The 24,742-nt window shown below is 37.4% G+C and overlaps 2 protein-coding genes across 2 annotated transcripts in view; one reads left to right on the top strand and one right to left on the bottom strand.

The window, feature by feature from the left end:
* Positions 1–8,768, bottom strand: part of atp7a (ATPase copper transporting alpha) — a 34,933-nt gene extending 26,165 nt beyond the window's left edge. Inside the window, exons 1-3 of the mRNA XM_079839517.1 lie at positions 8,121–8,768; positions 7,081–7,207; positions 2,057–2,546 (exon numbers count right to left, since the gene is read on the bottom strand). Coding sequence (XP_079695643.1) covers positions 2,057–2,546; positions 7,081–7,200 — 610 coding nt within the window. The 5' untranslated portion in view covers positions 7,201–7,207; positions 8,121–8,768. The remainder of the gene's footprint in view (positions 1–2,056; positions 2,547–7,080; positions 7,208–8,120) is intronic.
* A 1,997-nt stretch (positions 8,769–10,765) lies between these two features.
* Positions 10,766–23,975, top strand: fbxl3l (F-box and leucine-rich repeat protein 3, like; the record flags this gene model as incomplete). Its single annotated transcript, XM_079839246.1, is given in 8 exon segments — positions 10,766–10,789; positions 14,848–14,943; positions 14,947–14,970; positions 19,668–19,718; positions 19,721–19,845; positions 23,374–23,686; positions 23,689–23,764; positions 23,767–23,975. Coding segments are annotated over 8 exon segments (918 nt in total).
* Between the last annotated feature and the right edge of the window lie 767 nt (positions 23,976–24,742).

The raw sequence follows: 24,742 nt of genomic DNA, 5'->3' as shown, positions 1-24,742 counted from the left end.
GCTGATTGACAACAATGGCCTTGAACTTTATACTGACACCTGTTGGTTTGGATACAGCATAGGGTTGATAAAAATGGATTATTTGAAATGGTTTAAATTTAAATTAAAGAGCACCTATCATGGAATTTTGAAATGTACCTTTCATGTAGTGTGTAACATAGATCTAAGTGAACAAAAACATCCTGCATAATTTGAAATATGACAGTGCACCGTATATATAGTTATTTTCTTTCAAAAGTAAGAGTCGACTCTGAGTCATTTTTAAGAATCGTTAGAAGACCGAAGCTTTTTCTCTGACTAGATGACGTCAACTTGTCAAGTTATTTGAATACGATACGCCCACTTATTGCGCTCCAAGACGCCAGTGAAAACTAGAAAACATCATGGCGACGAGACGCTGTGTTCTGAAGTGTGACTCAAAAGCAAACTTTTTTCATCTGCCCAAGGATGAGCATTTGAAGACTAAGTGGCTTGAAGACAAACAATACATCGTCGCGATTGAGTGTTTATTAGTCGTCAAATGTATGTTTTGCGATCTCAGGAAGCTTTTATTATGGACTTCTATTATGGCACATGGTATCTTCTTCGTCTGTCTGTACATGGACTACATGTGCACAGAGTACCCTCAGGCTGCCAGTATGAATTGAAAACAACACATACTCAATCGCTCATGATTAGGCTATATCTGCGCATTTTGAGGAAGTATTGAATAAAAAAAATACTCCTCTGTTTAGAAATTTGACACAGACATATGAGAATCTATCAATATGTCTCCTCATCTGCACACTTTTGAACTAAAAGCCCTGAGGGATGTTGATTTGTCGCAAGTCTTCGTGAGGAGAATAGAGGAGTTTTTTTTATGAATGAGATCAGCTGAGGCTCATATTACAATCAAACGGTACAGACGCGGTTTTCATATTCATAACTCCTGACACATATTAACAAATTACTGTCACTATAAGACTTTGATGGGTGTTCCGTTTCCGAAAATATCTGCACAGACTATACCAATCACAACTGACTGGGTCATCGGACCAATCACCGCAGATTAGCGTCACGTAAAGGGGGGGTTTTGAAAAGTGAATCACTAAAGGAATCATTTGACAATCGCTGTCAAAACAGGTAAAAATAAATGCATATTATAAGAAAACTAAAGTCTTTTTTGTCATTGCATGCATGCAAAACTGTTGTTGGGGACTTCTAAAACAATATTTGGAACATTTTAAATGCCATGATAGGTGCTCTTTAAGAAATAATAATAATACTATTTTATCATCAATATTGTTATATAATCCCTCTTAGAGCTATAAGGCCTGAGGAATCTCAAAAAGCCGAGTTTTAGTTAATAACACGGTCTAGTCAAAACAGTAAATTAATTTAGAAATTGGTCAAATTGTATGCCTTTAATGTTGTGGCAATTTTTACCTGTGGCATCAACAAAGCCTTTGAACATCATTATTTTCAAGGTATTGTCGGACATTAGAAATTCCAGTCTCATGACAACATTAATGTAGCATCACAAAGTAACTTTATGGTTACTGGTGACATTGAAAAATGTCCAATAGCAATCATACTTGTCACTTATGGCATATTTATTTTGTCTGATAGTGGTGTTAAGGGACTATAAATCGAGGTCTACTCAGCTGGTCACGTGATCTCAACATGGCAGACTAACCATAAACGGGACAATGTAATACAGGGGGCGACCCACTTTATATAGAATAAACTTCTAGAGCACTGTACACTGTCACGATCTCTCATTATTTTTTAAAGTGCTATCATTTATGTAGGGATAAAACATTTTCAGTGGAAAAGAAACGTGTGCAACTTTGAGCAAGATATGAGAAAGTGAAGGTCATCTTCATTACGTCAACCTAAATGTATAAATTGTGTAAGATCTCATTTCTTATCTATAGTTACTGGCAGCAAAAGGTCAATGAGTATAAACTTCATTATACCATGTAAACTTCACAACACGATTCACCAATAAATGTTAAAAGTTCAATATGACAACACTGGAGATGGTTTTACTCAAGCAAAGGTAAATGTCAGGTACCTTTAATCTTCTCAACCCCTTTTAACTTCCCAATCTTGCCCTCGATGGTTGTGGTGCAGGACAGACAAACCATTCCTTCAATACGCATTTTCACCGCCACTACCCCGCTCGAGCTGCGAGAAGTCGGCCCTTCCTGTGGACTGAGCGCTGGGCTGCCTGCAGCATCAGGAGCCAGGAAGCGCATCACTTCCCTGAGCTGCTCCACACTGACCAGACACGGGACAAACTTGACAGCAAGGCTTTGGTTATCAGCACTCTCTTGCGTCTCAAGCACCCCTTTCATCTGGGCCAGTGCGCTCCGTGCCCGTAGGACAGAGTCTGTGCTACATCCTGCTTTGCTGAATACTTTGGTTTCTGTTTGCACTGGTGTTGACGTAGCATTTGTTAGGCTGGACTCAAACCCCATATCTTCAATGGCCTCTGCTAAGGATTCTGGACTATGGCGAGTGTGGTCATATGTCACAGTTGCGTTGCTCAGCTCCAGAGACACCTGTGGTACAAAAAAGGTCATAATGTGATAATCTGTGCTCTATTACAGAACACTTCACAGTCAAATTGCCCAATAAAAGCCATACAGTTACTCGTAGAACAGCATTGTTCCAGTAACTGGAAATGGCATACGTGCCCGTGGTTGCACAACACCTCATTAACCAGCAGATATTTCCTGGATGCTGATTGTTTGCATTCCAGCTGTACTGAATTACATGATATGCATGTGTAGCACTGGACAGCACTCTTAATAAAAATAACTTTCTTGAGAACCTTTCCAGCCAGCTAGGAAGCTGAAATGTGAACGTCAATGTAGAGCGTGAACTATCCCTTGTTCAGGGCCCTGACTCACTCTCCCAGTTTAAATCTAAATTAAAGTCAATGGGGCTGAATGGGGCTGGTAAAGAGATCATTTTGAATACTGGCTTGTGAACTTGCTCAAATTGATTTTGGATAATTATTAACCCCAAAAAAAGTTACAGACTGCAGCTTTAATGTTTTGAACAGCAGCTACGCTAATTATTTTCCAATTGCTTTTCTGTTTTATCTCAGGATGACCACACCGGGGTAACTAATGTCAGATCCAGTCTGGATCCAGCCTCTTTTGTGGACTTTAGATGACCACACAAGTTAAGAGACGACTCCAACTCCTGCAAGGACTTCAGATGATGCAAACTCTGAATCTTTATGCACCAATGTTAAATTTCCTATATATTGTAAGCATTATGTTGACAACTTGTAATAATTACTTCAATGAGCTCATTGTGTCTGCCTTAAATTAATACATTGTTAGCTAACTGTGTGATATGTATATACATGTTTCTGAAATGCATTACTTGGACACAGTCACCTCTGATAACAGCTGCTAACACGTGCATTTCCTGTAAAGCTGAAAAGTGCTATACAAATAAATGTGAATTGAAATACTTGCAAGATATGGCTCAAAATAATCACAATGGTATAAGTAAGTTGTGCATCATTCATAACAGAATTGAGAATGCCAATTCAATTCCTGAATTTGAATTCAAGAGGCAAATGGTATACAGAACTAACATGCAAATTAAAAGAAGTAGAATTACAATTAATTGAAATTCAAAGACACAACAATTAGAGTAACTGCTGTTAACTTTTTTAATTTTATCATGATAAACCATTGTCTTGAGAGCCTTGTTTAAAAGTTATAAAAATTATTACGTATTTAATACGCCTTACATTCAGACAAGCAGAACATTTATGGAACAGGGAAGGTCACTTGATTCATGCCCCCTAAATTTCTTCCTATCACTCCATTTCAAATTGATGTGGGGCGTAAATACAGCAGTTATAATTCTTCATATCTGAATTTTGCCAAACCCTAGGTGGTAGTGCCCATGTTGGGTTACTTTGGCATGTTGGGAAATTTTAATTGTAATTACACTATTAAAAAGCTTGGGTTTAATAAGATTTTTTTTAAAGAAATTTTATAAAGAATCCTAAAAATGTATCACAGTGTAGCCCACAAAAAATATATATTATGCAGCATAACTGTTTTCAACATTGATAATAATCAGAAATGTTTCTTGAGCAGAAAATCATCATATTAGAATGATTTCTGAAGGATCATGTGAGTAATGATGCTGAAAATAATATTTTGTAAGTATCATTTAAATCTTAGTAATTTTCAAATTGTGTTTTATAAATCAACAGCTCAGGAAAATGTTTCTAATCAAAATATGACTGTTACAAAACATATTTATCAGGCATTTTGGGAGACACAATAAGTGAATAGGGAAAGAAATTATATATCAATGTTCCTATAAAATATTATTATATTATTATGAAAATGTTACCAACTATTACTATACACTTTTTTTTCCATTACATGTTGCTCCAAGAACACATTAATATGCTAATTAGCTGAATACAAAAATATTTTTTCAAAAACCAACAAAAAAATCCATTTGTTTCTTATGCTCTAAACAATGTAATGACATGAAAAACTACCAAATTCAAAAGACTTTGTTTTACTGGGTCTTAGGAGGTTGAAATATATTACAATAGAAAACTATTTTCAATTGCAATAATATTTCACAATATTACTGATCAAATAAATGAAGCCTTGGTGAACATGAGACTTCTTTCAAAAACAATTTAAAAAAGCATAAGGAATGCTAGTTAATGTTCCTGATAAACTTGTTATTATGAAACATTCCAGAGTATGAGCTGCTGTTATATGTAGTTTTAAATGGAAAAAATAGCTAATTTTCTTTAAGCATGTGCTGATGTGGCTCGATCATCGCATACAGTGTGTGTGTGACGATGAAGCCAATGTGATTCCTCAGGCAGCTCACACTGGTGATTCACTCATATCATCATATGACCCTTAAACCCTGAAATCCTCACGAGGAGACAACAGGAAGTTTGTTTCGCACAATAAGCACAATTTTTGAACGAGTTGCTTTTTGGTGCTCAGTATATTGACTGCTCGCTTAGACAAAGCCATCTAATAAAAGACATTTATAGTATTTGGCATTTGACAGTATTGGTCAATAGTAATACCACCAGTTTGCTTTTCAAAGGTTAAAATGGCATCTTAGACAAACAAATGATTCAATTATCTGCTTGTTTGACCCATGTCTGCAGGGTAACTGTGTTTTAAGGGAAAGGGCAGGACGAATTACAACAATTAGGCTGTGTCTCTAAGTTCAACATACGAGTGGCTTTCTTCAATTACGTGGAAGTCGCTGGAGGGAAGGCTCTGGTAAATATTATTACCACCATATATTGCTGTCAGATTGCTCTGTCAGCCACCCAGAAAGACAATGATTCATGGAAAAAGGACACCTGGAAATTTAATCTGGGGCTTAGCTAGGTTTATATGTGTTTGTTTAGGGATAAAGGATGAAATTTACACTAATTATCATTGTGGAAATGCCTAAGCTGGAAAGGTACATATAAAATGTGTTCATAATAAAAATAAAGAAACTGATCATACTGTATCGTTAGACCCGTTATTAGCTCAGAGAGATTAAAACAATCAATGAAGTTGGAAATGATAATAGTGATCTATCAAAATTGTTTATGAAAAGTTGTCAGGGTGGCTAATAACCATAAAATGATAGAAGTCAAAACAGTAAAATATTAGAAATAATTACAATGGATTATCATTTTAGTATATTTAAAATGTAATTTATTCCTGTGCTGTGACGCAATTTTAATTTAAAGAAATCATTGTAATTTGTAAACATTCATTTTAAATTATACAATTATGTAATAATATAGTTTTTACTATATTTTTGATCAAATACACACACACACACACACACACACACAATTTGACACTAACACTAGGGCTGTGCGATAAATGGTAATTCCTTTTTCAATTTTGATTTTGGCTTCCAACGATTATGAAAACAAGATAATTGACGTAAAACGTTTATTGTGCCGCTGCTGCATTCGGTCCCTCGCACCTTCCTTTCCTTCACAGCGGTGCGCTTTCGTTCCTTCCTAAAAGCCCAAACTTGACATCCAAATCAGCCGAATAAGTGAGTGTTGTAAAATGCAGACTGTGGGACGGTTTGAACAGATTAAACAGTGTTATTGAAAGCACATTAACCCACAAAAGAGATGCTGTTCCCTAGACGGCCTTCTGTGCGCCCGCTCAGAGACGGGGAGTATTGAGGAACACGCATTAGTATACTATGGGCTTCAGATATGCGCCTAAACGATCAGATAGTCTACAAACAAATATGCCTAAATGCCGTTATGGTAATTATCCTCATAAACACAGTCAGTTATGTCTCAAGTGAATGTAAACACTGAGGGAGAGCATGTGTGTACTGTGTAACAGTATATTGCACTTAAAGTGACAGCAGCCTAATAAATCTGCTGCAGACATTAATCAAACAACAAAAGACAAATATAAAATCACTCACTGCTCTTGAATGAATAAACTTTTAAATTTGAATAAAATCAATTTTACATTTGATTACTATATTAAATGTATTATTTATCTGAATACGACTGTTAGTACATCTGGCTGAAAAAACTAAAGCACTGTTTAATTCATTTGTATTTTTGTTCTGCTGTATATTTTTTGTTGGTTTTGTTTGTAATTTAGTATATTGTTCTTATTGTATTGCTCACTGTTTATTTGTCTTCTGTAACTGTTTTGAGGACATTAATTAACCTAGAATTATTTTTTGCTTAAGTATTGATAATGACATTTCACAGACATTTAAAATTACTCATTTCATGAAATAAGACTATTTCATATGACCATATTTGATTATGATTTTTACCATAATCAAGCAGCCCGAGGTTTTACACAATGTTAATTCACTAAAAGAAAAGATTTATAGGCTGTTGGTATATTTTGAAACTCTTCTTTTTGTGAGTTAACTCTTTTGTTAATCAGCCAAGCAGGCACGGTTATATTTGCAATACTTATATTTATTAAAAAAAATATTTAAAGATAATAACAGAGGTAATCATCACATTTACACTCACTCATTTATTGCACTGATTTGACGTGATGGCATTAAAGTCACTCTCACCTGTATATGAATGACACCAGGCAGGCCCCCAATCCGGCCCTCGATGGACTGAACACAGGAGCCGCAGGTCATACCCTCGACCCCCAGAGTCACACGACACAGTTTAGCGCTCAACGCCATTCCTCCTCTGGAACAAGAATACAGGGCATGTCCAAATGTGTATGTAAAACTAGCATGCAAGTGTCAAGCACTGGACACAGAGCAAACATCCATTCATGCAACCACTTTAGACAACAAACAGTGAAAGCATACACGACTAAACTTAGGTGATTCTGGGCAGTTTTGCTGGATGTTTGGAATGCAAACTATGAAAAATAAATATATAAAGCATGATATTTTCAAGGTACCATGCATGGTGTTACCCAGATGTATGACCCCAAAAAATAGTACTTGTACGCTAAACATAAACAAAGATTTTAATAATAACAGTCTTATGAAACAGACTTGGATTTCTTAATAAAGAACAAATCCACTCTGAATGTTACTGACAACATTTAAATTAAAGGCTCACTTCCAGGTGACACAATGTGTGAACGTGACTACGGCAACGTAAAGTAGAATAAATCAATATTTACACAATTCTTCTTTCACAAGCATGAGTTTCTTTAATTTAAAACAAGACTTAAATCGTAAAAAAAAATCCAAAACAAACTCAAAGTGGATATTTTAGCTCACTTGATAACATAAGAAGTATCATTAACGGTAAGATTTTACAATAACCTTAGTTAACTACATTAGTCAACATGAGCTATCAAGAAGAAGCATTTATTTTTCAAATGCATTATTAAACTTCCGTTTCAAGCGACATTATCAACAACACTTGACCAAGTTACATGTAAAATACTGCAAGTAATTCATAAAAACAAGCTTCGACGCGTTATTTACAAACTTTCATGAATCTTCGCACTAGTAAATGAGGTAAGAGATGTCAGGCAGAATTAGGGAGAAGTATTAACGTAACGTTACTCGTTTGAGCTCTCTGTCCCGCAGCTAACATAAACAACAGACGCGAAGAGCACAAAACAGCATAATTTCCTTACCTTTCATGCGAAGTGATGATCCAGAGTCACAGGAACAACAGGTTTAATCCTCACAGGCCGTTGCAGTCACTTAATAGGGAAGTTTTACTGTCACTTTCACACTGACAGCAGTTAACTTAGTTAGCTGGCTAACATATACTTTCCCTAGACTCTAGCAGCCTTTAAACACCTCACGCCCTCATAACCTGCCCACATCGAACAGAACACAAACCAAACGTGTGTGTGTGGTGACTACACACAGCAGGGGAGTGTGTCCTTCCAGATGTCACACTGGAGATTGTTAAATCCATGCGAAATGTTGGGCTTTCGCACGGACGCGAGGGGACCACAACGAGAATCTTTCCCGGTGTGTTCGAGGACATCAACAGCCGCTGCGAACTGCGCAGAAGCTAATGACGTCGTGGCAGATTCAAGGGCTTCAGTAATGCGTAGTCATGGAGCTACAGCACGCGTGAGAAGTTTGTAGTGTTTGGTTTGTGTCCACGTTAGTTACACGACTTTTGGCTGAATCTTGCTGTAGCAGACAGATTTCCAAGGTCTGCGACAAAACCTAATTATATTGTTAAGTATGAAACTGAAGCTTCGAGGTACCTCGTCGCTGCACATTCCCCAGTGAAGCCCTGGCCACATCGAGGCGTCTTCACAGTCACTTGATGGACGACAGACTCTGTCCAGTAACGTGAGCAATTCGCTTAGCGTGCTGGAATGTTCGATCCCCAGGGACTGAACATATGTATCACATAGAATATACAGAATACACCGATCAGGCATAACATCATGCCCACCTTCCTAAAATTGTGTTGGTCCCCCTTTTACTGCCAAAACAGCCCTGACCCGTCGTGACCCCTGAAGGTGTGCTGTATCAGGCACCAAGATGTTAGCAGCAGATCCTTTAAGTCCTGTAAGTTGCAAGGTGGGGCTTCCATGGATTGGACTTGTTTGTTCAGCACATCCCACAGATGCTCGATTGAATTGAGATCTGGGGAATTTTTACCTCAAACTCGTGCTCCTCAAACCATTCCTGAATCATTTTTGTATTTTTGGCAGGATGCATTATCCTGCTGAAAGAGGCCACGGCCACCAGGGAATACCGTTTCCATGAAAGGGTGTACATGGTCTGCAACAATGCTTAGGTAGTTGGTACGCGTCAAAGCAACATCTGCATGGATGGCAGGACCCAAGGTTTCCCAGCAGAACATTGCCCAAAGCATCACACTGCCTCCGCCGGCTTGCCTTCTTCCCATAGTGCATCTTGGTGTGTGTTCCCCAGGTAAGCAACGCACAAGCACCCGGCCATCCACGTGATGTAAAAGAAAACGTAGCTAATTCATCAGACCAGTCCACCTTCTTCCATTGCTCCATGGTCCAGTTCTGATGCTCATGTGGCCACTGTTGGTGCTTTCGGCGGTGGACAGGGGTCAGCATGGGCACCCTGACTGGTGTGTGGCTATGCAGCTCCATACGCAACAAACTGCGATGCACTGTGTATTCTGACACCTTTCTATCAGAACCAGCATTAACTTCTTGAGCAATTTGAGCTACAGTAGCTCGTCTGTTTGATCGGACCACACGGCCCAGCCCTCAGCCACGTGCATCAATGAGCCTTGGCCGCACATGACCCTGTCACCGGTTCACCACTGTTCCTTCCTTGGACCCCTTTTGATAGAGACTGATCACTGCAGACCAGGAACACCCCACAAGAGCTGCAGTTTTGGAGATTCTCTGACCCAGTTGTTTAGCCATCACAATTTGGCCCATGTCAAATTCACTCAAATCCATTTTTCCTGCTTCTAACACATCAACTTTGAGGACAAAATGTTCACTTGCTGCCTAATATATCCCACCCACTAACAGGTGCCGTGATGAAGAGATTAGCAGTGTTATTTACTTCACCTGTCAGTGGTCATAATAAGTGAAGAATATAAATATTTCAAGCAAAATACTTGCCGTATTCTGTTAGTCATAGCCAATATGTGTATATTCTTCTGTTACATCATATTACATTTAGTGCTGTAAATTTTGACAGCACAAATTAAGTTATATTATTTCATTCTGGCATTCATTGCCACACTTCAATGGGTAAATTAATTTATCAGAGGGATAAATTCAACACACATGTAATTAGTTGTGTGAATTTCTCACATGAATTCATGAGAGAAAAACTTTTCCCTGCTGTTGGCCAGGACTGCCTCTTGACCAAATGCATGCTATGACAAGACGCTGAAAGACAACAAGAAAACTTGTTGCGTAGTGTGAGCACCACATCAATTCAGGTACAGTCATGTCGTGTGAGCTTGCCCTTAGACGAGTCCAACTAAACCGAAACTATTGTATATAACTGCGTCCAAAATCACATACAAGTGAAATTCGGTAGGCTGTGACAAAAGTTTCCGAATTCACAGTACACAGCACATATTTCTCTCTTTTGACTGCCATTATCAATCTCACTCCATTTTTTCCCTCTTTTTGAAAGATGTGAAATCACTATGCCGATTTTCTTTTGCTATTTGAGCGAATGGGCACACACAAAAATATTTAACGTATTTTCTCATTCACAGCTATAATATTTAACCCAACTGTGACGACTTCCGCTCTGAGAAACCTGGAAATGTGATAAGGGTCTATAATGATCAGGGGCCTATACCATGAACACGGTTTTGGCTAGCCAGGTATGTTTCAGTTTAGTTTGCACCAACCCTGGGTTTTAGGGACCATGAAAGTGATTTGGATTTTAGCAGTGTTCATCGCCATATAGTAACTTACACTCCACGGCTAACCTGCACCGTGGCAGGTTATGTTCTGGATAAGAGATCTCAAACTGAAATTAGACCAGTCACTGGACACTGGACAAGTGACACCTCTGAAGAAATAAAGTCACTCCCCGAGTTTACTCCAAATTAAAGGTCACTAGCTACATAGAAAATGATTAAAAGCCAATATTGTCTGGATTTTAGGAAAGCCTATTTATAATAATAATTTTGTATGATTTAGACATTTATGTAATTATCTAATCCCTTACACATGTACAGTTTTAGTTGATCAATTATTATTTAGCACTAAGGTTATATTAATGCCTATAACTCTAAAATAAAATGGTGCAATATGGCACTAAAAGTGGTTTTTGGGTCGTAATCAGAGGGGAACCACTTTTGGTGCTAGCACCATATCTTAACAGGTTCTGTATAGCAGTGATATATAGCCCTCATTCATTTAAAGAACCACTGATGCACCCAGATTTGGTGCTAGAGCACTTAAAGTGGTTCCCCTATGATTACGAGCCAAAGAACCACTTTTAGTGGTATATAGCACCTTTTTTTAGAGTGTAAGCTTTAGAATCAATAGATAAAGCTATAAAAATGACTCCATGTAGCTTTATTGTTCAATTAAACTAACTGCACAACTCATACAATTCTGCATAAGAGAGAAGTGAATCTCAGTTTCACTGTTCCTGCATGTGATTGGCTGTTCACTACTGATGTCACACCTAAACTCCGGATCAAAGCCTGAGTTTACAGAGAAAGTTGATGATCAACGTCATCAACAAAGCCTGATTGGATTGGTTTGGTTTTGTCAACTCAAAAATAACTAGCCCTAGATTGACTTTTGTTGGTTCAATTTCATAATGACAGGCTGCATTTCTTTCCTGTGAAGACACGTTAATGCCACATTCTGTTTTTCATGTGTTTCTCTACTCTTTGTGCATATTGTGTATTTGTTGTATACAGTCACGGTGCTTTAGTACATGCAGTGTGTTTTCGTAGACCTGTATAATGAACATAATGGCTCATTAGCAGGATATCCTGTACCATAAACAGTAAAAGTTGTTTATTTTATGAAATCTATCAAAAATTTGTTCAAAAATCCTTGTCTCCCCAGGTTGTATCAACAGTACCATCATACTTCCCTTTTAAAGTAATGAACTGATAAACTAATGAACAATTAACTGATCTTAATTTTTGTTAGATCTTATGTTTTTTCATTATGAGGCATCTTCACCATTTCTATTTAAAATATATAATTTTTAAATATAAATGCTATTAGTTTGAACTTTCTATTCATTAAAGAATCCTGTAAAAAAATATCAGAGTTTTCAGAAAAAAGAAAAAAAAAACATAACGTATAGCAGGGTTCCTCAAACTCGGTCCTGGATGGCCGCAATCCTGCAGATTTTAGCTCCAACCCTGATCAAACACCTTCCTGTGATTTTCTAATGATCCTGAATACCTTGATTAGCTTGCTCGGGTGAGTTTGATCAGGCTTGGAGCTAAAATCTGCAGGACAGTAGCCCTCCAGGACCGAGTTTGAGGAACCCTGGCGTAGCTTATGTCCATATTATATGTAGAACCAACTAAATAGTTCCCAATGTTGTCAGCCAACAAACCTTGAAATAAAAGAACAATTTTAGAGAACAGATATTCGTCAACACAGTTAGAAAATAAAGTTGAGAGGGCTTATTTATCTTGTCAACTGTGCCAGATTCTCATTACACTGAGCTTGTGTGAGAGGCTTAACGCAGTGTGACGTTTCTCTTTGACACACTGACCTACTTTCGCTGAGCTGTGTGTGTGTGTGTGTGTGTGCACGTCCACTAAAGATGATATATTAACTCATGCAGGTAACCCAGGAAAACTCACAATACCCTAAAAAAATATAATTCGAAACAATATCTAGACCAGGGGTGCACAACTTTGGTCCAGGAGAGCCACAGAGTTTAGCTCCAACCCTGATAAACACGTAAGACATTAGCTTGTTCAGATGTGTTTGATTAGGGTTTGAGCTAAACTCTGCAGGACTGTGGCTCTTCTGGACCGACGTTGGGCATCCCTCTTGGCTATAGTCCCATGAATATTTATGGAACAATAGATTTTGTGTGAAAAAATGGGCCTTTTAACCCACACACAGGAAAAAGGCTCACGGGGCAAAAGACTCACATTGATACAAATACTTTAGCCAAAATAATATGTTTTTAATAATGTCTAAGTTAATCATTGTTCAAAACAATCACTTTAGCAAAGTTTGTACTATTTTCTGTTTATTTTGATAAATAAAATAATTATTTTTGATTCAATAAATATGCTGTCATTCAATAAAAAATATACAGAAACAAAATGATGTCACCGTATGAAAGCATTGAATGAGATCCCAAAATGGAATATAGACTTACAATAATTACAATAAATTATATTTTATTATATTATATGATTAATATCACATTTTTTACCCAACTTAATTATGATATTTATCATCTGAATCTAACCATATCATGTCAGCCAGATATATATTATCATGTTTATTATTGTGCCTTTCGCCCCGACTGCAGAGGAGCTTTTAACCCCAAATGTCATACTTTTACACATTCTTCCGTTATTGAAAACTGTTTCTTTATTTACCTTGAACAAAACTGAAAAACAAGACATTAACAAGACCTTTGTCTTAAAATATAAACATTAATTTTAGCGATTCTCCTTTGCTACTTAAATCTACAACATTTCGCACTTTGTAACAAATCCTTCCTCGTGGATCAAAAACAAGATTTTTTTTTATTTTTTTTATTTAATTTAGATTTTTTAATATAACATGATATTTCATGACTCTTGCCACTAGATGGCCTTATAGTCTATATGGAGCAAATGAGCTGTTTCAGTAAAAGCTTTTCCAGTGTTTGGGCATAATACCAGACATTTCCTGCATGTACATCCCATTCATTTCCATTTTTTTTTCATGATCATTTAAAGGTGCTGTATGTAAGTTTTGACTGATAAACTGATCAAACTGATAAAAATACTACTAAATACTATAAATAAGTGTTCTTTAACCTTTTCGAATCACGTCCATTACTTTTTTTTGGTATTTACAAAAATGACAAACAGCACTATAACTATATACCGCACATGCATAACATTTTCTTTAAACACCCAGATCAAATGGATATCTTTTATCTTTTAGATAGAAATTTATCTAAACTATTTTCAACACTGTACATTACACACACCATAGGTTTTATGGTGTGTGTAATGTACCTTTTAGGAGTAAAAAAAGATGTAATTTGAAGGGTACTGCCCAGTGGCAAAATCAGCATTTTCAAATAAATATTCTTCAAGGTTTTACTTTTATTTGATTTTTTTTTCTGCTATAACTTGAATTATTACAATTCAGTATATATATTATTATTATTTTTTTTAATTTATTTTTTTATGGTCAAAATTACAACTAAAAATGCTAAACCTTCACCAAAAACTATTTTATTATGTCTAAATTGATACCTGAATGCATACTGAAGAAAAACTCTGAATAAACTGTCCCAGCGGAACTCATTTTTTGAGATATCAAGCTCAAATTTGAAACACAGCCTTTTTAGATGTATGGTTTTGATTTTCTCATAGTTTTATAGTAAAACATGTTTCCAAGTGTCGTCTTTAATAAGAGACCAAACTTAAGTCTTGTGCATTAAAGATTTATGATGTTGATGAAGTCCATCCTCAAAAAGTGAATAAATGGAACTACTGCATAAATATAATTTAGTACCATAAAATCCCCTTAAAGTACAAAATATTGAATAAAAAAATAATATTTAACTAAAATACAGTACAATCATTTCATTGAAATACATTTTTTTTGACCGTCGCGCAAAAACTCTGGTTAAGAAAAAGATCAAAATTGTCATTTTGAAATTGATAAAACTAAGGTTACAAAATAAACAAAAAATCTGAAATATGTATTTTCCCAGGTTGACAGCGGTGCAGAATCTGCGGAAGCAGCCTGCGACATTCTCTCACAGCTGGTGAACTGCACCATTAAGACACGGGGTCTGATTTCCACAGCATGACCAAGCTTCATGGACGTGTCTCAGGTACAACAGAAACTTGTTCACCATTGCCATACGACATCTACCAGCTGAACATGACATCAAACATCTGTTTTAAAACCTGTCACTAGTTGAAAGCTACTAGAATGTCCCACTGTCAAAATTCTGTACCATGTAATTTCACCCTCCACAAAATCCTGACAGTTTGAAACACTGCATAACCAGTATTGAAAGTGACAAGTTGAGGCTCGTCGTGGCTTACTTAGTCACAAAAGATTTAAAAAAAAAAGAAAGCTGTACTTCTTTTTTTTTAACTGCACAGCACTCAAAAGTACCAATTTGATGAAGGGGATTCACAAGATTTATCACACATCAATGTGATGGCTTCCAGATGGCTCTGTTGTTTGTGTCTTTATTGTCGTCACACAATACAACATCCAGAAAGATCTGGATGAGTCAGTGCCCTCACCTGGAGGCTGGATTATCCTTCTGTCGTCATTTCACTCCGTCTAGTGCTCTCTGTTGAAGTCAGGGCCATGGAGGCAAGAGAGGAGGTACAAAAACAGTGCAAAAGTGAGGATCCAGAAGTAAAAACCAATTAATTTTCTCCATAGGGAAATGGATTTTTAACGATAACTCATAAACCATTAAAGACAGACCTAATGTGAGCCCTGCGATTGTTAATATATGCTTCTTTTGAGGCCATCTGTTTGCATTATGTCAAATTATTTATTAAATAGTTATGTTTAACAGTTGAGGTGTGGTGAGAAAACTGCATTACCCATGATGCTGTACAGGAAACTCCACCAATCAGAAAGTTGCAGTGAGCAAATTGTGCCAAAATAGCTCTAAAGGAAACATGAAGCACTGCGAATGATGTAATCGAGTTGTTGAGTCTCACTAATATAATGTCAAAAAATAATAATAGTATATATATATATATATATATATATATATATATATATATATATATATATATATATATATATATATATATATATATATATATATATATATATATATATATATATATATATATATATATATATATATATATATATATATATATATATACTGTGTTTGTGTGTGTGTGTGTGTGTGTGTGTGTGTGTGTGTGTATGCATATTTTATTCCATCGGTTTTCAATTAGCAATATTTCATGGGATTTTTTACTTTTTTGCTTCAAATAAAAGTTTGTAATGTTGTGATTCACCTCGTGGCTGAATTAGTTCATGGCTTAAACACTTTTAAGAAGAATTTCCTATGGAAAAAATGTATGGAACTAATACTTCCAGAACAAATGCCACTGAAAATGTGGGTGGAGTCAGAGACTAATGCACTCTATAAAACAAAGCAAATATTAGTAACACTGTCCAATAGTTACACCAGTGGATAAAGTTCCAGAAGTAGGCAGCATCTATTGGCCTGATTGGGTCAAACTGGTGGAAAAGGATGGAATAATTAGTTAATTACTTTAACTAATCAAAATGAGCTTGAAATTACTTTAAACACAAGGGCCCTATTATACACCCGGCACAATGTGACGGCAGGCGCAACACAATTGTTTTTTCTAGTTTCAGCCCGACACAGTTATCACTTTCACGTCCTAAGTGCATCTGCGCCATGCGCTTCAGACATGCGCTCAGATCGTTAAAATAGGGCCCAAGATGTTTGAACGAGGCTGCTTTTAGGGGCCATTTACACAATACCATTTTCCACTCAAAACATAAAGCATTTTATGCTTTTTGGCCGTTTATTTACACGACAATGGCGTTTTGAGGTCCTGAAAATGCAAACTTTTGAAAACGGGTTTCTAAGTTCAAGTTTTTGAACAACATTATGGTGATTTATTCCTCCACAACAATTCTAAATCTGGCCCTAAAGGATCTTCAATCCAATTTTAACATAGTTCAGCATACATTGACTTTTTGAAACTCAATATATTTGCTTTATATGCAGAAAAATCTAAACTAATGATGTGATTTTTAATTGATGACTCTCTCATTTGGGCCCTATGTTCAACATCTTGTAAATAAACTAAAATTGAAATTGGGATTTTTCTTTAGGGTTAAGTCATGTCTTTCGTTTGAAGCAAGGAGGAGATTGGTAGCTGCTTCTTTCTTGTCAGTGTTAGATTATTGTGATATTATGTCTGCAGGCACCTAAACATTGTTTACAAGTATTGGATTCAGTGTATACCAATTCAAAAGCCCTTACCCTTCATTGTTTACTGTACTCTCAGGTTGGAAGGCCTGCGCTTTCAAACTGTAGACTCAAGCACTGGTACATCTTTATATTAAAGGTCCTATAATACCCCTTTTTACAAGATAAAATAAGTCTCTGATGTCCCCAGAGTCATGGGCGTCAGTTTGGTTTGAAATGTGCTGGGGACAGAGACGCATTCAGAAGTGCATTTTCAGAAGTGCTGGGTAAATTTTTTTTTCTCTTTCGCGCAGGTCATGTTTTGAAAGACTATGTCCTGCAGCTTACTAATGTAAATAAATAAAAATGTCAGATGAGAGACATATTGCGGGTCTTATAGCCTATCTTACTCATGCCGACGAAAGCGCCCCGCGAATTCTTTAATATTTTTAATTTTTGCTATTTTTTTACCACTTCATTATCAGAGTCCCACTGGAGCCCGTGTTTTTTTTATCCTCCCTATTACACATTAGTTACAGCCATTAAAATAGTTCAGTTTTGTTTTTAATGTCAAAGTAGATATATTTCGTTTTGTTTCTTTATTAAGTTAATTTAGAAAAATGTTTAAAGCATTTAATGTTTGTTAAACTAAAGTTTTTGCTTTTTAAAGTGACGACCAAGCGGCCAGCGGCCGACAGTGAGTTAACCCAACACTTTAGCCTCTGAAATCAACACTTGACTTTTCTTGCTTATTAAATCCATAAAAAACACTTAAAGCATCGTTTAAACGTTTAGCCTATTATCACCACTATCACAGTAAAAAGGCATTTTTGACAAGATGAGGCAGGCAGATCGCAACGGCGCGCGCAAACAAAACGGGCTACACAATCTAAACAAATAATTAAAAATAAAAAACATGCTGGTTGTCTTACCTTAGGCTACACCTCTCCGCGAAATGAATATATATCCGATCTTCAATTCCCGTGCTATATGCACATTTAACGGAGTTCATGTCAACGAAATCAACCGATATGAGTATTTTATTCATCAGCTCTTTTCAACATCAAAGACCGCATTATGAGAACGAGCGACCTAAACACTGGTAAGAGCATTTAGTCTCATTAATTTTAATGAAGATGATTGTGCTTTTGAGCATCTAAAACTTTTGTTTTTTTATTTTTTATAGCATGTTAAAATTGTCACCTTTTGAGGGTGAGCAAAAACACCCCGTTTGTGTGTGTCCCTTCAAATACAAATGAGCTGCTGCTCCCGGCCCCCTTTCCAGAAGAAGGCGGAGCTTCAAGAGCTGGTGTTAGCAGCTCTGTGCAGACACGCAATGAAAAGGTTAGAAACTGTTCAGCCTTTTATGTTCAAACCGGAGTCGGACAATGATGGAGAGACTCAAGAAGAAGTGACAACATGTAGAATGCAACAGGACGTTTCTGAATAGTTAGCTGATGAATTGATGTAGCTGATGTGTAGTTAACTATCTTCAAGTTATTGATTAGCATATTCTGTCATGATAATCTATAAATCGCTCATTTGGGAACTGTTGTAAGATGCACAGAGCCAGAGAATACACTCACCTAAAGGATTATTAGGAACACCATACTAATACTGTGTTTGACTGTGTTTCGCCTTCAGAACTGCCTTAATTCTACGTGACATTGATTCAACAAGGTGCTGAAAGCATTCTTTAGAAATGTTGGCCCATATTGATAGGATAGCATCTTGCAGTTGATGGAGATTTGTGGGATGCACATCCAGGGCATGAAGCTCCCGTTCCACCACATCCCAAAGATGCTCTATTGGGTTGAGATCTGGTGACTGTTGGGGCCATTTTAGTATTTAGTTTTCATGGCCTTTGTTGCGTGTTCCCGGGGGTGGGGTTTATGTAAATTTTAGGGTTAGTGATGTCACTAACCAAATAAGCTTGTTGTAGTCCCTACCAGCCGTTTGTAGTCAAGCGATTTCTTTAAAAGAAAATGTATCCCTTTGCTTTGAACTTTAAGCGTCGTGACTTTGCAGATGTTGTTTATGCTCAAACAGCAACATTACACACTAACTAAAGTTTAAAAAGTGAATTCATAATCAACCACCCCTTTAAAAGTGTCTTGGGTTTGCTTCCCTCTTATTTACAGCAGTATACCATTTAAAAAGCTGTAAAGATTTATGGTCTTCCTTCACAAGAGTATTATCTTTTAAACATCCTGAACGTGCTGCTCCATCTAATTGGAATCAGTTACAAGATAAATTATGCTTAAAAGATTGTGAATTTAAGAGTATTTTAAATGATTTGGTTACGGATTTACCCAATTGTAATTGTTTTCACTGATATTGTATAAATTTTTCGTATATGCAATTAATGTATTTGTTTTCATGTTTAAATGTTTTTTCATGTGTGCTGCCTGTCTTGCCAAGGACCCTCAAGAGTTTTTTTCCCTTGTTAAATAAAGGTTATAAATATAAAATGAACCAGCCTGCAATATAAATAGCACCATAGTGGGGTGACCTCATGAAATAATGAAATAATGCTTCATGTAAAGGGCATGAGAAGCCAGCGGCACTGACTTTGCCTGTCTTGTCTGGTCTGTTCTCAGTCACACTTTGTCTCAGCTCTGACGGTGGTATTTGTGAATTCCAAGTCTCTATATCCTCTATAAAAATTGATGACACACCGGTTGATGACCCTTCCCTGAAGGTACTGGTCGCCAACAACAGTGACACGCTCAAGCTGCTGAAGATGAGTAGCTGTCCTCATGTATCTCCTGCAGGTCAGTGCATCACCATCTGAGTCATGGCAAATCTAATGGGTTGGATATAGACTGAATATGAACTTCGTTCCAAGACAACAAGAAATCCAAATTGACCCGTTGCTGATCTTATTGTGTGTGAGTTTATTAATCTAATTCCCTTACATGCAAACTAATATAAGCCATTTACAAGATGCATACTTTGAATATATATAGGCCTATATATATATATATATATATATATATCATCCAAATGATTCTATAAATTATTACACCATAGCTTGCAAAATCCCAAATAAGCCTATTAATTTTATTGTTGCAACAGTTCTTCTTTAGGCATATATGATATAATTGTAAAACTGAACGTTGTTTGAATGAAAAAAAAGGAATTTTGTTAGTTACGGCAATGTGCCAGAAAACACTCCCTTCTCTCTTTGAAACCTTTTTGAATGAAAGTTTAGCCAAAACTTTTTTTTTTTTCAATATTACATCCACACTTGATGTTTGTCTGCTGTGATTGGTCAAGAGAATATGTTGCATAGATTGTTGGCTAGTAAACCACTGTGAGCCTGCAATAACGCACTAGCCCTAATGTGGCACACTTGATGTGTACTTAAGGACCAGACACACCAAACTGACATCAAAAAACTAGTGCCAACCAAAGCCGATTGTGGTGTCGCCTGCATCTGGTGCAAAAGGTTGATGACAGCCAATGGCCAACTCTCCATACCAACTAGTTGAATTCCCGTGCGGCCGGGCGGATTACTTTCACTTTAGAATGAGCACCAATTTGGGAGTAAATTGCTTGAATGGTGTGTTTAATATTATTCTTAATGAAAAACACAAAAACAGAACAGTACAATGACAACTCGCTTAAATGGGCACTTTTACATTTAGCTTTGAAACTGAATCTTCCGTCGTATATTGTTATTATAGCCTATTGCTCAGTTACGTTTTTAATTGCATCTGTTCTCTAACTGAACGAAATTATTTTTATTACTATAAAACAATCAAAATGATATCGATACGACTGTTTATAATTTCATACAGCTATATCTATAACGAAAAAACATTTTCAAGTCTTTACATCATATCCGGGAGATAAGTCTGTAAATTCGAGTAAAATCACAGCTTATCCCGTGCGAATGCGCCACGCAAAATTCAGATGTGGGGGAGTAATTTCTAAATCACACGAGGTCCCCAGATAATAGCCTACTTATCCCTTGCGAATAGGGCTTTAGTTGTTGTTGTTGTTGTTTTACAGTGGGTCATAATATAGCATATCTTTGTCAGTGCGTTTTGTGGTGTTAGGAATTGTTTTTCTGCGCATTTTCGCACTAACTCAAAACGTGCGTACACCACCTCCTGAGCTGGCGTAGGATTTGAGCGTGCCGTACGCCAACGTCCAAATTGATAAATCTCAAAGTCACCGTGGTTTTGGGTGTACGCTAGGTGTACGCTGGAAATTTGGTGTACGCACTTTTGATAAATGAGGGCCATTGAGTACATCGTGCCAATGGAGGCCTTTCTGAGCAATCGGATTTCAACTAAAATATCGTAATTTTTGCTCCGAAGATGAACGGTCTTACGGGTGTCGAACGACATGAGGGTAAGAAATTAATGACAGAATTTTCATTTTTGGGTGAACTAATCCTTTAATATTTTCACACCAATCTTGTTCCCTGCAGACGGATTCATAATATAGCTCTTCCGAATTTGTCTGATAAGTTGCAAATGAGAAGAGCCTTCTGTAGGGCAAGAAGGCTTGACTACGCTGTTTGCTTGTTTTTGTCATTTCGGTTTTCTTGTGCATTGGTTCACTAAGCTGAACAGCCAATCAGATCGCTCTTTTAACGATGGGCTCCAACACTGATTCAACATGTTTAGCTGGCCAAAAAACACACAGACATCAATGATGCAGAACACACTGCAAAATCTAGGCCGACAGGCGTTCAACAATGGCCCGACATTGGCTGAAGGCCACCTGTTGCTTTGATGTGCCTTTACAATGGTTGCCGCTGTTTGAAACCATGAATTTGTAATTTTATGAAGACTGGTCATGAATGCCAACTTTGCAGTTGCTATGGACCATCAATGCACTCATTTGCCAAGCATGTCCTGATGTGGACTGTACGCACCATTGTTATTTTAAACAGCTTTTTCACTGGGCAAAACCTTTATTATTGCTTAAAGTGCCCCTAATATGCTATTTTAAAGTTTCCTAATTTAGTTTTGAGGTCTCCTGCAACAGGTTTACATGCATCAAAGCATCTTTCATTTTCTCATAATAGCTATACATTGCACATCACATTTTTCCATGATTCTCAAATGACTCGTCTGACGAATCAGTTTCTCTAAATCCCTCCTTTCTGCGAGCTACTCTGCTCTGATTGGTCAGACGGCCCATTCTGTTGTTATTTGTCTTTTCTGCTCTGATTGGCCAAATGGCCCAGTCTGTTGTGATTGGTCTACCGCATACAGCGCGTTTCGGAAGCTAAACGCCCATTACCATAACTGAACTTAAGCTCCGTCTGAACTAAGGCTTCCTAAAGCTCAACGGCTGTACACACTGTAAAGACAGTAACAATGACATTGTCTTTACCAAATCAATCCAAACGCGAGTCAGATGATGAAACATTGGGAGAACTAGTTGTTCAACCTGAAGCTCCATTGCAAGGACGACTTGAGCAGGACGTTCTCATTTTGAGGTACATTATGAGATGTTACAGCTGTAATTCCTCACCATCCGCATTAACAAGTGTATGTCCATCCACAAACCCAAGTGGATATTTCTAATTTAGTGCGGTGCACATGCGGGTACTGTATCAATAACAGCCCAGCACTAACGTGAATGGCTGTTGTAACATAAACGTTTGTAAAACAAATCTTGCTCCATCCTTTATCTTTACTGAAAGAAAGAACGATAGACAATCTGCATTAATAGACAGTTTTTAGTGGCCCACAGCTGATAGCAAAAGTATTTCAAGACAGTAATGACGTGAGTTAGCCGGAAACTTACACAATATAAAACACAAAACTACATAATCTGAACACCCAGGAGAAAATATATACATCAATAATTATTCATACTTACAGGTTGTGATTCTGGGGAGCAAGCTGGTCCAAATAAACTGACCCAGTACTGACCCATCTATCAAGAGAAAGCGTTTTGCGAATCCTGTGTTGAAATTTGAGAAACAGTAAAATTACGTGTTTGAGGGCAGGACAAGTTGTTCGCTGGCGGACAACATATAACATGGTTGTTCATTATGCAAATGCCTTCTCGTGAGATTCAAAATACAAACGACTCGTTTAGGCGGTTCAGAGTCGATTCTTTCTTTTGAGACAATAACTTTATTTAACGTGGACTTTTGACTTTACAACTTTGCAGAACGTTTCCATTCATATTCGGCAAACAGGAAACCCTGCATACTTGTGGGTTTTACTGACGTGCATATGAAAGAGCCATGGTCAAGTGCGTTGTTTGGGACAGGGCCATAATGAAAATTACTGTATGTACCCTTGTTCACCTCATTGCTTCTTGCTCACCCAGTTATGTTGCGCAATACGGCCTGCGCAAACTGGCTCTTAACTACCACCTGCTGAGCGACAAGCTTCTGCTGGCCCTCTCCTCCAAGAAGTACATTGATGTGGTGAGCGAGAACCCGGGCCGAACCCAGTTTCACAGCATCAAGAAGAGCAGCTGGGACGCCCTCATCTGCCACTGGCCCCAGGTCAACATCGTCATGTACTTTTTCCTGTACGAGGAGGAGTTCGAGCCCTTCTTTTGCGAGGAGACGCCCGTCACGCATCTGTACTTCGGTCAGGTGGTCAGTAAAGACATGCTGGGCCGCATTGAGCTGAACCTCTCGTGGAGCTGGTAGTGTGCACCAATGTGCTTGAGCCACTGGAAAAAGAGCTGATCCGTATCGCAGAGCATTGCAAAGCCTGACAGCCATCGGCCTGGGCGAGAGCGGGGTCATCTGTAGCGGCTTCATGGGGTTTGTGAATACGAGTGGCGGCCACTTGAGCCAGCTGTCCATCATGGAGGAGGTGCTCATCCCTGACAACACATACAACATCGACCAAATCCACAGCGAGGTCTCCAAACATGTGGGCCGGATTTGGTATCCTTATATGATACCCACATGGTAGATGCATCAAAGCATTTAGAGATCCACTCTAGTCTACCAATGTGAACAAGCAGTCTGCATTTGGCATACACGGAAGCCATTAGACAGAACTGGGTAATTAAAATTTAGTATGGGAAACGGAACATCTGACTACACATCTGGATCATTAGTGTGGAAGAGCTGCTGTAGTGGAAACATGATTTGTGATTGGAGCTCAGAGATGGGATTTGAATGCAAAGTGTTTACAGTTCCACACAAGTGCACACACACATAAAATCAGTTCTTTATGTAAAATTCATTGGCCCTCTGGGACTTGTTAAATAGATCATATTTTATGGCCTAACCTTTCTTCTATTGCCTAACCAGAATATTTTAAGCTACTAGTTGTAGGAAGAAAGGAAGACCTCAGTCTATTAAAATAATGAAAAATCCTAACAAGCAATTTGGTAACACTAAGGTTTCAATGGTTAACATTAGTTAACTACATTACATAAACCAACAATAAACAATATTTCTACCGAGTGGATGCTGTAAGTGGATGCTGACCTTATTGTAAAGTGATACCAGTAATATTTACAGAAATAGTATAAACAGGCTAATTTATTAAGTATATTTCACTACATTAAAAACAATCATTCTCTGGCAATAGAATAACTTTGCACATAACTTATTTTATTTGTACACTATATATATATTATAAATTAATTAATGAAATTCTCATTTCCTTTTTGTACTTGTCAATGCCAATGTTTCCATGACAATTGTGTACAGAACATTCTGGCACCTATA

The sequence above is a fragment of the Gobio gobio genome (assembly GCF_949357685.1).
Source record: "Gobio gobio genome assembly, chromosome: 16".
Taxonomy (NCBI): domain Eukaryota; kingdom Metazoa; phylum Chordata; class Actinopteri; order Cypriniformes; family Gobionidae; genus Gobio; species Gobio gobio.
This window is presented reverse-complemented; position numbering and strand designations above follow the sequence as displayed.